This window comes from Dromiciops gliroides, chromosome 2 (genome assembly GCF_019393635.1).
Source record: "Dromiciops gliroides isolate mDroGli1 chromosome 2, mDroGli1.pri, whole genome shotgun sequence".
Lineage (NCBI taxonomy): Eukaryota > Metazoa > Chordata > Mammalia > Microbiotheria > Microbiotheriidae > Dromiciops > Dromiciops gliroides.
In genome coordinates, this window is record NC_057862.1 from 657,497,483 (window position 1) to 657,510,230 (window position 12,748).

At 45.5% G+C, this 12,748-nt stretch overlaps 1 protein-coding gene across 1 annotated transcript in view; it reads right to left on the minus strand.

Annotated features, from left to right (window-relative positions):
- The window catches only part of HYDIN (HYDIN axonemal central pair apparatus protein), a 589,624-nt gene that overhangs the window by 124,324 nt on the left and 452,552 nt on the right, over positions 1-12,748 (minus strand). Inside the window, 5 exon segments of the mRNA XM_043981230.1 lie at positions 2,942-3,076; positions 4,442-4,680; positions 6,718-6,903; positions 8,961-9,137; positions 12,452-12,634. Coding sequence (XP_043837165.1) covers positions 2,942-3,076; positions 4,442-4,680; positions 6,718-6,903; positions 8,961-9,137; positions 12,452-12,634 — 920 coding nt within the window.

Consider the following 12,748-nt stretch of genomic DNA (forward strand, 5'->3'; position numbering starts at 1 on the left):
CAAAGGAAATGTATATTGACCTTCCTGACTACCTAAAGGAAGTTAACTCACCCAGGCCACCCTCAAGTCATCCCAATCAATAGACTTGAATGTTACTTGCCAATTAGCTTGGGTCAAGGTGCAGTGACCCACCTCTACCTGAGAGAGGATAAAATCTTTGAGGAGAAGGGGGTCAGTCTCTTATCTCCCCTGCTCTTCTCACTAAGCCTCTCTCCATCCTGAGATTTTATACTGGAAGTGGCCGCCACACGGTCCCCACTCCATCTCTCTTTTCTATCTAAGTATGTAGGGCTTCTGAACTTTCTGAGCAATGTGCTCTCTTTTCTCTTTACTAACATTTAATATGCTTTAATAAATGCTTAATTTCCAAAACTGGTGCAGTAGCCTCTAATTTCTAAGTAGCTATATAATAGAAACCCCAGCTTAAGCTTCCTAAAACCTAGAACAGGGACAGGCACTCTCATATAATTTCAAATGACACATAAGTATATAATACTGTACATTCCACCTGTGACTTTCAAACTGTCATGTTTGTGTGTGTTTCCTTTGGGACATTTGTTCTCTTCTGTTCATTTAAAAATGCTTCAATAACCTTCTTTTCTATTTCTTTTTTGGGGGAAGGGATGCAACCCTCTTCCTAGTCCCTCTCTACCTTCTACTTCCCCCAAGTCCCCCTCACCCAATTAGGAAAGAAAGGAAAAATAAAATATGCACAGATGAGCATAACAAATGTCCACACTGGCTGTGTCTACACTGGTTGTGCCCACATGTATGTCTCATTTTGTACCTTATTTCAGTCACAACTCTATCTATGATTCTAAGTTGAGGAGAAGGTGCATTGGTGAGGTTTAAAATCTAAATTGTGGTCGCCTTAAATTAGAAGCTTTAGCACCAGTCCTTGGGCATTAAACATTTATTAAAGCATACAGATATTCCCATGGAGTTCAGAAAGTTAAGAAAAAAGCCTATTTAGCCTAGAGTTCCAGCTTGGTCTGGTTCTTCCTCAAATCCTCTGCCACAAGCCTGTTTCAGTCACAAACTCTCTCCAGCAAACTGACTGTGGAAGCTTTTTATAGTTCTGGAACAGAGGCGGTCCTTACACACTGCTTCAAGCTGATTGGTTGGCATCATCCAAATCCATTGGTTCTGAAGGTGTTCTCAAGGTGTGATTACAATCCAGTTAACTTGAAGTAGGCTAATCAGCAGTTAATCACTCTCACTTGATTCAATCAGTCTAGATTAATCTCCAGGTGGGTCTTTGAGTATCTGCCAAATCTCATTATTTCATCACATACCTGAGTTGGTAAGAGGGAGTTTCTTGATCCAATAGTCCCCCTTTGCCAATGAAATCAGAGGTCTAATAATCATTATCCCCAATCCTATCCTATGTCCATCTCCAATGAAGTTCCCTCCTAGTACCTCATCTGGCACAGAATTGACCCCAGGGTCTCGAAGACTATGCTGGCAGACCACAGTCTGGGAAGGTTTTGAGTATAAGTCTGGAGTCAAAATACCTACTGTTCAAGGACCGGTCCCCCTAAATATGGAGATATTCATCGCAAGAAGTCTAACAAGACCAGATTAATTCATGACACCAATATAAAGAGAATGATTTTGAAGACTTCTAAAGTGATGAAGAGTGAAATAAGTAGAACCGGGAGAACAGTTTATATAACAACACTACAGTAAAGACAAACAACTCCGGATTCCAGAAGAATTCTGATCAATGCAATGGCCCCCCAAGACCATCGTGGGGCAAAGGATCCATGATGATGTCACTCCTGACAAAGAGAGGATGCACTCAGGCTATAGGATGAGATGTAGATTTTTTAGATATAGCCAATGAGATAATTTGATTTGTTCGACTAAGATTATTTATTATAAGAATTTCTTCTTGTCCTTTTTCCAGTGGGGGGGGGGTGGGGGGGTAGGAAGAAGAGAAAATATATTTCTATTAATCAAAAATTAATAAGAGCATGGCTTTAATGAAGTTTTTTAAAACACAGAAACACATGTTATTACTAAGGTGTGGAAGGGTTTCAACCTGCTCTGGTGGAGAGAACAATGATACCATTGAAATTGCAGACTTTTGGACTGATTGATTGAAGTCTTTGGTGTCTAAGAAAAGACCTACACATAGAACCGGTATTACTACCTGAGATGGTTTCTGTAGCCAATAACATTAACTGTGGAGAAACAGTCTTTAGTGTAAGTCACTGGCACAGGCTGGCCAGTGTTTCTGTCCTTTTCATATCAGGAGGAGAATCTGATTAGCACCTCAGGTGCATCTGGTGATGGAGGTCTCTGTTCTGAGAACAGGCAGGGTAATCTTGTCACATTTAAATGTGCTCCATTTTGATAAACACCATGGAGCTGGAAGGCAGCTTCCTCACTTTGTCTGCAAAAACATGAATAGTAAACAGGTCCAGGTGGCCTGATAGTCAATTCGCTGACAGGTAAAGTCCTTGTCAGGAGGGTTGGGGCTTCGAGACTGTCAGACGCTTGCAGCCTGGGAGGCAGGCAGATGTACTATTGGGAGACAAGGTGATATTCTCCCAACCCGGAGGGTGGCTGTGTATGAGAAAAATGTCACCAGTGCTGTGAGGAAGGAAGGAAAAAAGGAAGGAAGTGAGGGAGGAAGGAGACAATCATTTATTAAGTACCTACTATGTACCAGGCACTGTGCTAAGTGCTTTATCAATATTATCTTTTGTCATCCTCACAAGAGCCAGGGGAGATGCTTTTGTTACCTGCATCATGCAGATGAAAAAAACTGAGGCACAGAGGGGTTAAGTGATTCACCCAGGGGGACCCAGATAGTAAGTGTCTGAGACCATTTTTGAACTCTGATCTTCCTGACCCCAAGTCTCTGGAGCATGGAAGAATTGTGACTTTGCCCTGCCCAAGAGTAGAGTTTCTCACAGTTGAGAGCTGAGTGTACCTGTATCCTCTCTTCTATGATTTGCACCAGTAAATCCTCAGGAAGCACACAGCTGAAGAACCCCATTTCTCCTTCGCTGGAGCTGCCCATGAGCCGGAGCTGAATAGGTGTATAGGTGAGGGGGCTGGATGGAATCTGCAAAATGGGAGAACTGGGAAGTCAATCCCTCCATAGATACTGGCCTACCTGGAGAGCCCTGGATGATGCTCCTCTGGGATCCTGGAGAGTGAAGTCAGTCAGAGCATGGAAAGAGCTAAGATTTCTAGAGTTGTTAATTAAACAATGAGCCTCCATACTCATTAATAGCTCAAGGCAGCAAATATTCCTGACCCACTGCCCTTTTATTTTCTCTACATGGGAACTACATAGCTACAGAATGCTGTTAGAGACGCACAGAAGCATCCATTCTGCAATTAATTTAGACAAAAGGGAGGTTTCAATTCCAACTGGTAAGATAGGCCAGTCATGGACAACTTAATACTAAAGACCTTGTGAAAGGACCTTTATGTCGATCCTTAAATAAAACGGGCTATTTCTCATCAAAACAAATAATCGCCTATCTCTAGATAGAATGCCAACACATTATCTTTGGAACTTGGACCCAAAGTACACAATGCTTGCAATGACGTCCTGTACGCATTTTTATTTACCACAGCTGTTTGCTTGTTTGTCAGATCCTTAAAGGCAGGGAGGGACTATGTCTTCCCTACATTTTCTTTCTCCTGGAATGCTGACCGCTGAGTTCTCAACATATGAGGCATTTAATAAATTCATTGAGTGAATGAAAATAGCAATGAAAGCCTTAAGTTTCATCTTGAAAGAAGATGTACTTTTATAACTTAAAAGCTCTTAAAGGAATTGATCATCTGGAACGATTCTGCCTGGGCTAAGCGTGGCACCCTACTGTAGCTGGGAAGGGCATCTTTGCTTTGGGATGTGCTCACCTGGTGTTTCTGAACTGAGCTCAGTGGTCTATCATCTTTGTCTGTCTGTGTACCTCCAGGGCTTAGCACGGTGCCTGCAGGGCACATAGGGAGCCCCTAATATTGTTGACTATTGCCTGACTGTATGACTTCCAATCCCAGGCTGGCTACCAGACCATCAGGAAGCTTCCTGCTGACACGTGATGCTCTGCGCAGAATATTGGGGAGTTACTGAAATGCCCTCCAGTTCTGGTCTCTCTTATTCAGTGGGGTCCTGCTCTAAGGGCCAACAAAGGAACACAAACAGGTCAATAGGGCAGTTGTTTTCACCTCAAAATCAGAATAACCCAGCAGTGCATGGGCGCTATACCCAGAATGCACAGATAGCAACTCATTGATAAAAGCCCTCAAGTCACTTGGGGGAGGGGGGACACTAAGCTGACGTGCATGGGGCAGAATAGACTCAAACTCTTGGGGTACAGAGAAGGCTACAAACAATTGACCTGACTGCCAGGACTACTGGGAGTGGGGCTTGAGAATACTGAGCATTCTTTGGAAGGACGAGCCCCATTTTTACCTGTGATCCTGACGTTTCTGACTGGTGCATCTGATGATGCTGCTTTTGGGACCCAGAACCGTGGCTGTCGGACTTGGTCTTGGTGGTCAAAACGACGCTCCCCCGATAGCCCTTGGAGGTGATGGTTCGGGTTTCTGGGGAGGCCAGAGTAGCTTCAGAGGTGTGCTTGGCCAGATTCTCAGTGCTCACTCTCGACAGTCCTATAGATGTCTGTGCTAAGGAACTCTCGGTGATCATGGCTACAAAGAAATGGAAAATGAAAGAGAAGAGATGCATTCATGAAATCACGTGAGGACAGCAGAGGAGCCTTGCAGAAAACGAGTGCCTTTAAAAAAAATCAAGATGTTCAAGACCTGTCTGAACTCGTGCCTATGGAAAGTAGTTAGAAGAATGTCAATGAATGACCCAAGATGAGGCCGTGTGGTGAAACCTAGGCCAGAATCAATGTCCAACCCCCTTACTTGGCCTAGGGAACTGTAGTACTCTAAGAACTTTCTATAGCTTGTCCCCAAAGTCTTTGTGCTATTTTAAGTTTTAATAACATCCAAAGTATAAATGCAATGAATTAATTTTTTAAAAATCAATTGGAAATTTAATCATCCAGATTTATTTTATGCTCATTTCTTTTTTGTGAATTTTGAATAGTAAATTTTAAATTTTAACAAGAAGGAGCACCCTGACATTTTGCACCGCACATGGGATGGTTTCTTAATGAGGCTTTCTCAGAGTGGTGGACCAGTGTGAATCAGCAAGTATGACCCTTTTACTTGGCTACCTCGGTCACCTGATCTGCCTCCATTAGACTTTTTCTTGTGAGGCCCCATCAAAACTGTCACTCTGGGGGCAGCTAGGTGGCACAGTGGAGAAAGCACTGGCTCTGGAGTCAGGAGGACCTGAGTTCAAATCCGGCCTCAGACACTTGACACTTACTAGCTGAGTGACCTGGGCAAGTTACTTAACTCTCAATGCCCTGCAAAATAAACAAAAACCAAACAAACAAAAAACCTGTCACCCAGGCCTCAAAGCCTCATTTGTTGAATGCTCTTAAAGCTAGGATTACAAATGCAATCCTTTCCATAACTGAGAGCAGCAGAAGAAAATTGTGTTTGTTTGTTTTTTAAGCTAATTTTCAAAATTTACTGGAGTAATAACTAGCAGAAGACTGTGGTTGTGTTGAACTTTGTTTTTTTTTTAATTTATTTTTATTTATTTATTTTTTTTAGTGAGGCAATTGGGGTTAAGTGACTTGCCTAGGGTCACACAGCTAGTTAAGTGTTAAGTGTCTGAGGCCGGATTTGAACTCAGGTACTCCTGACTCCAGGGCCGGTGCTCTATCCACTACACCATCTAGCTGCCCCCAAACTTCTCAGTTTCTTTTTTTTTTTTTGCAGGGCAATGGGGGTTAAGTGACTTGCCCAGGGTCACATAGCTAGTAAGTGTCAAGTGTCTGAGGCCAGATTTGAACTCAGGTCCTCCTGAATCCAAGGCCAGTGCTTTATCCACTGCGCCACCTAGCTGCCCCCTGTGTTGAACTTTAATGAGAAAAATGTCAGTATTTTAAAAAGTTAAATAAAGAACCTTCCAGATTTTGCCTTTTGTAAGCTTGTAGGATTTATACTTCTGAAATGATTAAGGCTTCGGGCACACTAAGACTTTGGGGACACCTGCAGGGCACAGATGAAGACGAGTATTCCCTTCTCTCTCCCTGCTCTACAGTTCATAGCACAATGATTTCCAAAGCCTTGAGCACGGTACAACCTTCTTCACTGGGTTATGGATCCTGGAAGAAGCTTTTGGGTGTAAAAGTCATCTGAAGGTGACCCCAGGATGAGATAACCCATGGAACATGGTCACTTTTTTGGGATGAACTCTGTTTTCTCCCGGTTTTCTGAAGAAGGTGCATGGGTGACAAGAGCCCCAGTGGACCTTGGGTCCCATGTTCATGCAGAGGAAGGAGAGTGGAACATCATGCTGTAAGGCTAACTATTTGATTATCATCTTTAGACCCTCCCTTGTTCTTTGGCTCTTGAGAAAACCAAGACGTCCTGTCTGGTTGTTTCCAAAGGAAATCTGGGAAGGGATTAGGCTGCAGGGAAGAAGCAGTGGGAGGATTTTATCCTGCTGTGTGCCCTTCTTGGCATTCCAACAAAACCATGCTCTGAATCCCAGGCATTCTCACAGGCAGCTAGGGTGACAGTAATGAGGCATCTCTCTCTTCATCAAGGGCTGTATGGTGGAAGAACAGGGAACCTCAGGCTGGGATCCTCAGAACTTACCAGCATCCTTCACTGACTCCTCCCCGTCTCGGATGCTCTGCTCAGTGGTTGCCCTCATGCAGAGCTCCCGGGCCCGGAGTCCAGGCATGCTGTTTGCATCTGACAGAGCATCTAACACGATGAGATCAAGAGTTAGGCAGGCGGCACCGTAGTATTTGGCGAGGCTGTTGCAAGCGCTGGTCTTCCCTGTGGAAGGGTCAGAGGTTTTAGAGTTGGAAGGGGTGACCTCAAAGATCATGAGTCTCTGATTCTATATGGAAGAGACCGGGGTCAAGAGTGAGGCCCAAGGCCAGAAGGCAGTAAGCAGCAGACCTTGGATTTGCCTGAGGTCCTCTGACACCAGCTCCAGAGCTCCTTCCATGCCGCCAAGAGGAAGGGCCGTCATGTCTGTCACAACCTCATCCTACAAGTCCAAGGGGAAGGACCTTTCCAGAAGAGAAGACGCTGGAAGCATCTTTTCTTCTTTTCTCCCCTCCCCCACCCTCACCTATATTTGTTTCTGTTGTATTCATATAGAGGAAGGAGGCAGAATAATGGCGTCCAAAGGACACTGGCCCAGGAGGCTGGAGGCCTGAGTCCTGGTCCTGACCAGCTGTGTGACCTCACTCAACTTGCTTCACTTCATTTGTTAAATAATATAAAGTGCGGAGGCAGCTAGGTGGCACAGTGGATGAAGCACCAGCCCTGGATTCAGGAGGACCTGAGTTCAAATCCGGCCTCAGACACTTGACACTAGCTGTGTGACCCTGGGCAAGTCAATTAACCGCCATTGCCCCGAAAAAAAACAAACAAAAACCAAAAACTGTAAAGTGCTTAGCAAAGAGGCCACACATAAAAGGCTCTATATAAATGTTAGCCGCCATCATCATCATCATATGATGACCACCACCATCATGAAGTAGGGGATGACCCTAATACCTGCCCTGCCTCCTCTAGAGGCTATTGTAAGGACCATGAGAGATACGGGCTGGGTTAAGGGCAGAGCCCACAAACACGCACAAGATGGTGATTCAGGGGTCTTATGGAGCTGCAGTTGGTTGTACTGGGACATCTTTTGAGATGAGAATGACTATATGGTCACAAGGTGGGGCTGCCTTTCTGCTGTGATCAGACTTTCCCTTTGGGTGGGAGGGCAGTTCTGTAACTGGCTTCCTTAGGGAGGTTAAAGACAATCTTCGGTCTCACTAACATTTTCCTTAGGTCTTTGTGCTTTCATCAGCTTCTTTTTTAAAAAAAATAATATTTAGGCGGGCATCCGGGTGATGCAGTGGATAAAGCACCAGTCCTGGATTCAGAAGGACCTGAGTTCAAATCTGGCCTCAGATACTTGATACATACTAGCTGTGTGACTCTGGGCAAGTCACTTAACCCTCATTGCCCCCCCCCAAGAAAAACAAACAAAAATAAAAAGTAAAATAATGAAGTATTTTGGTTTTCTTCCAAGTATATGTAAAAATGATTTTTAACATTTTGAGTTCCAAATTCTCTCCTGCTCTCCCTCCCCTCCCCTCTCCCTGAGGAGGTAAGCAATTTGATATAGGCTATACATGTGCAATCATGCAAAACACATTTCCATTTAAGTCACATCATGAAAGACACCAGCTCCCATAATAATGCACGTAGCAACATAAGGTCACAAAGTACTTGACTGACATCATCTCCACAGAACCCCTACAACCACTACATCAAGGTGGGTAGGCCATGGAGAATTACCCCCATTTTACAGATGTGGAAACAGTCTAAGAGAAGTGAAGCTATTTATCCAAGGTTCACACGGCTAGTTTAGGGGGCAGAGCCAGGACTGAGACAAACTCAGGCCTTCTGACTGTCAGTCCAGTGTCCTTTGCACCCTTGGTATCAAGGACATGAGGATGATAGTTGCTGGTGAAGTTCAGGGGCATTTGAGTTACGTGTATTCTCAGTTTCTAAGTCAAACTCTCCTGTGACGGCAGCTTGGCTCTGGGACTTTGTTAAACATCCTGAACAGTCCAGAATTGATCAGGACCTCCGCAGAGAACAGAGTAATGTACCACCCCTGCGGCTAGTGTGCCTCCCGCTGGGGACTCAGGCTCCTGTCTTCCTTGTAGTCATGCTGCCTCATTCTCATCCCTGTCCCTAGGACAGAAGTTCCCATCGTGGGAACCAAGGAGGATTACCGACTTGCCCAACCAACACTGGTTTCTTTAAGGAGACCAGAAATGGAGTCATTGTTCTGGGTCCTTTCTCATGGGGTGTCTTTGTACCTGACAACGGCGATCCGTGAACAATAATGGCGATGCCTCTTCGGTGCTTGGCTACGTGGCTTTCAGGAGAAGCAGAAATACCCAGGTGCCGAGCTATGGATCTGCTCACTGGGTTATTATCAATCTCTCCAACTTCCTCCATGGATCGCGTCTCACTGGCACTCAGGGGTTTTTCGGCTACTCAATAACAACAACAATACATTTATGTAGGATTTACACGGAGGGATGTGAATGCCAGGGGGACAGGCCGTGTTTTCATCCCTAGGACTCTTTTAGTCAAGTGCTACCTGTCATGCCTTTGAAAAGATTTCTATCCTGGGAAGGATGGACTTAGGCAAATTACTTAGTGTCTCAGGCCCCAGCTAACTTTCTAAGACGAAATCTTTATCTGTACCAGCAGAGGGAGCTTCCATACCATGGGTTCGTCCCCAAAGAGCATCCCTGGCTAAGAGGTAAGGGATGGGCAACTGGGGTAAAGACAGGGCTCTGCAGAGAGGACCAGAGAAATATGCAAGTGATGACTTGATGTGGAACCTTTGAAGAAGCCAGTTACTGCCAATGGCTGTGATCAAGTTAATTTCAAGTTTCTATTTTTTTTCAAGTGTTTAACATTTTCTAAAATGCAAAGGACTCCAGAGATGGCCTCTTTAAGGCTGTATGTCATTCTATGGAGCTGCAATGAATGGATTAGCCTTTACATTTTGACAACCTGTCTAGGGAGTTTGTATCGTAAATCTCACTTTCCGATCCCTTGCTTAGCACTGGCCTCTTGCTCCCTGAGAGGTGTAATGGAGAGCCCCTCTCTGGCCCTAGTCCAGGCTTCTCCTCCTGGTTCAGAAATGGTACAATTATTCTGCTGGGCAGTGTAAGGGAAAGGGGCGAAGCAGTCCCTCAGGGCAGCTCCTTCCCAACTCTGTTTCTCTTGTATGCTGCCCCATCCTCAGCTTCTATCTCTACTCACCTCTTCTTACCCGATATCCTTCACCTCCCTAAAGAGCCCATCCCTGGAGGGACATGTCAACCTGCGTGTCTCACTGGCCCCATGCACTCAGCTCCCAGTTTGAAAATCACAACCTGAATTTATCCCCTTCCTCTCCCCAATTTTCCCTTCCTTTCTATTGAAGGCAGCACCACCCTCTAAGTGACACAGAGGTCGGCTGCTTCTTTCTCATCTCCCACATCGAATTAGCTTTCAGGTTTGGGTGGTTCCACATCCACAATGTCTCTCACTCATCCCCTCTCCTCTCTGGCCACACCTCATTGCCTTACATCAGACCCTCCTCACCGCTTGTCTAGACCGATAAGACACCTACCTGATCTCCCTACTTCCAGTCTCTCCCTTCTTCGCTCCATCCTTTCCATAGCTGCCAAAATAATATTTCTACATCACATTCCTGTGTCACTGTCCCATTACAAATAATCTACTGCCTATGAGAAGGATAAAACACAGACTCCCTCGGCCGCCATTGAGGGCCCTCCCCAATGTGACTCTGTCCTTCTCTCCCCTGTAGGTCCAACTCTTCCGACCCCCTCCTCCCTCTTCTTCCCCCTCCCTCCCCGCCCCCCAGCTCTCCCTGCCTCAGTTTTCCCCAGAGCACATGCGCCCTTCGATACTTATGGGTGTGCTCTTTCATATCCCCATCATCTCCCCGTGGGCAGCAAGTCTATTGTTTTACATCTCTGTACCCACCTATAGCACAGCACGGTGCTCTGCGGTGACTTTAAAATATTTTGTAGGATTAAACCAAGAGAAATCAAATCTTACTTTGGTCTTTGGTGTATCCAAAGATATGTTACTGCCATTTAATACAATTGAGTTTAAATGAAAACACAGAGAAGGGCCTGATTTTTGAGAGAGAGAGAGAGAAGGGAGAGAGGGAGAGGGAGAGGGAGAGGGAGAGGGAGAGAGACAGAGAGAGAGACAGAGAGAGAGAGAGAGAGGGAGAGAGGCAGAGAGAGAGAGAGAGAGAGGGAGAGAGGCAGAGAGAGAGAGAGAGAGAGAGAGAGAGAGAGAGAGAGAGAGAGAGAGAGAGTCAGTCCAGGGGACTGACATGGCAGAAGGGATGGACCCAAGATTCAGAAGGGGATATGGCCAATGGGGGACTTTGTTTCACCAGGCAGTTTAGGTTTGTTGTGAGGATTTTGTTTTTTTGTTTATTGTTCATCTGGGTAGAGCAAGGGGTGAGAGAGAGAATAAATTATTTTAATAAATTAAAAAATTCAAATTCAAACTAAACCAAAATCTAATTCAAGACAACTACTGAGTTCAAATGAAAACACGACAAAAGACTTTCATTTTAAGGGGGGGGGGGAAGGTGGGAAGGGATTGGAAGGTGTGATTTTGATTATCTTGTTCCTCACAGGATCACAGATTTAGAGCATAAGGACTTCCGAGGTTATCTAACCCAGCCCCTTGTTTTGTTTTATTTGTTTACAGAATAGGAAACTGAAGCTGAGGGAAGTGAAATGATTTGCCTAAGGTCACACAGATTGTAAGTAGCAGGGGTGGGATTGGAGCCCGGGTCTCTGATTCCAAAAATTCTGATATGTTAGAAGGGAAACTAGAAATGCTGACCCGAGGTGGTCAGTGAAGAAGGAAGCAGGGTGGGTCAATCCCAGGAGCCCAAAGAAGAAAAAGGGATCGGTGGGGAGGAAGCCCAAGGCATACAGCTCTCTTAGGGGTTTATACTGGCAAGGCTTCTGGTGGTGATTCCCATTTCCTCATCCTATCCCTTCCTTGGTCTGTCTAAAGGAACCAACAACAATAGTGTGGAGGGAGACTGGTGATCCCCTCTTTTACTGCCTGGCATGTGAGATGGCCGGGGGGGGGGGCGGTGAGACTTCCTGATCCTCCTTCAGAAGGGAGATGTGGGTTCCTAAGTCAGAATTCTCAGCACGTTTTCTCTAGCGAAACAATATTTAGATGTGATGGTTGGACTTATCAAACGATCCACACTCCACATCATGTATAGAGTGTTTAGACCTTCATGGGAAGGCACAGGGCTTTAAGCATAATCCCTCGAAAAAACTGTTGAATGTGAGTATCTGAAATGATGCCATTGGAGAGACGATGGCTTTGCTTGAAACTCTGTCCCCCATTCAAACACAAATCTCCTGGGAGGCGGTGGTAACCCACTTAATGTTATTGAATGAGAGGAGCAAGTGAGGGTGCTGTGAGGTTGAGTCTGGGGAAGGAAAGACCACCAGAAACGAGCTTGCTCTGTTCGACAGTCAGGCCTCTCGTACTGCTCCTGGTTGGACTGAACTGACTCTGAGGGGCTCGGGCACAGGTGACAAGCACGCCACCCCCACGCCACCCCCACGCGTGCCTGAGCCAGATTTAAATGTAATTGGGAAACAGTGGACAAAAATGTAACAAAACGTGGGTAATGTTTTGTTTTAAAACATTTGTGGCCCACAGGGCTCCTTAGGCATGCTTTGGTGGCCCCTGTTTCTAGGTGAGTTGGACCCCACTGGGCTGGGGCATTTACCATGGGAGAAAAATCTGTCTAAGTTATCCTCTTCCTCTTCTTCTTCATGGAAATTTCGAGACTCAGCGGGTGGTAAATGCCGCTCTTCAAGGTTGGATGTAACAGAGACTCCCCTACTAAGAGAGGTCCGCTTCACACTTGGAGAGATCATGGGCTCTGTGCTGTGCGATTCTTCGTCCTCAACTGTGGGAAAGCAAAAGAACACAAAGAAGGGAGGGCAGGGACAGAGAGAGACAGAGAGAAACATACATGGGGGAACAGAGACAGAGAGAGACAGAGATAGAGATAGAGACAAAG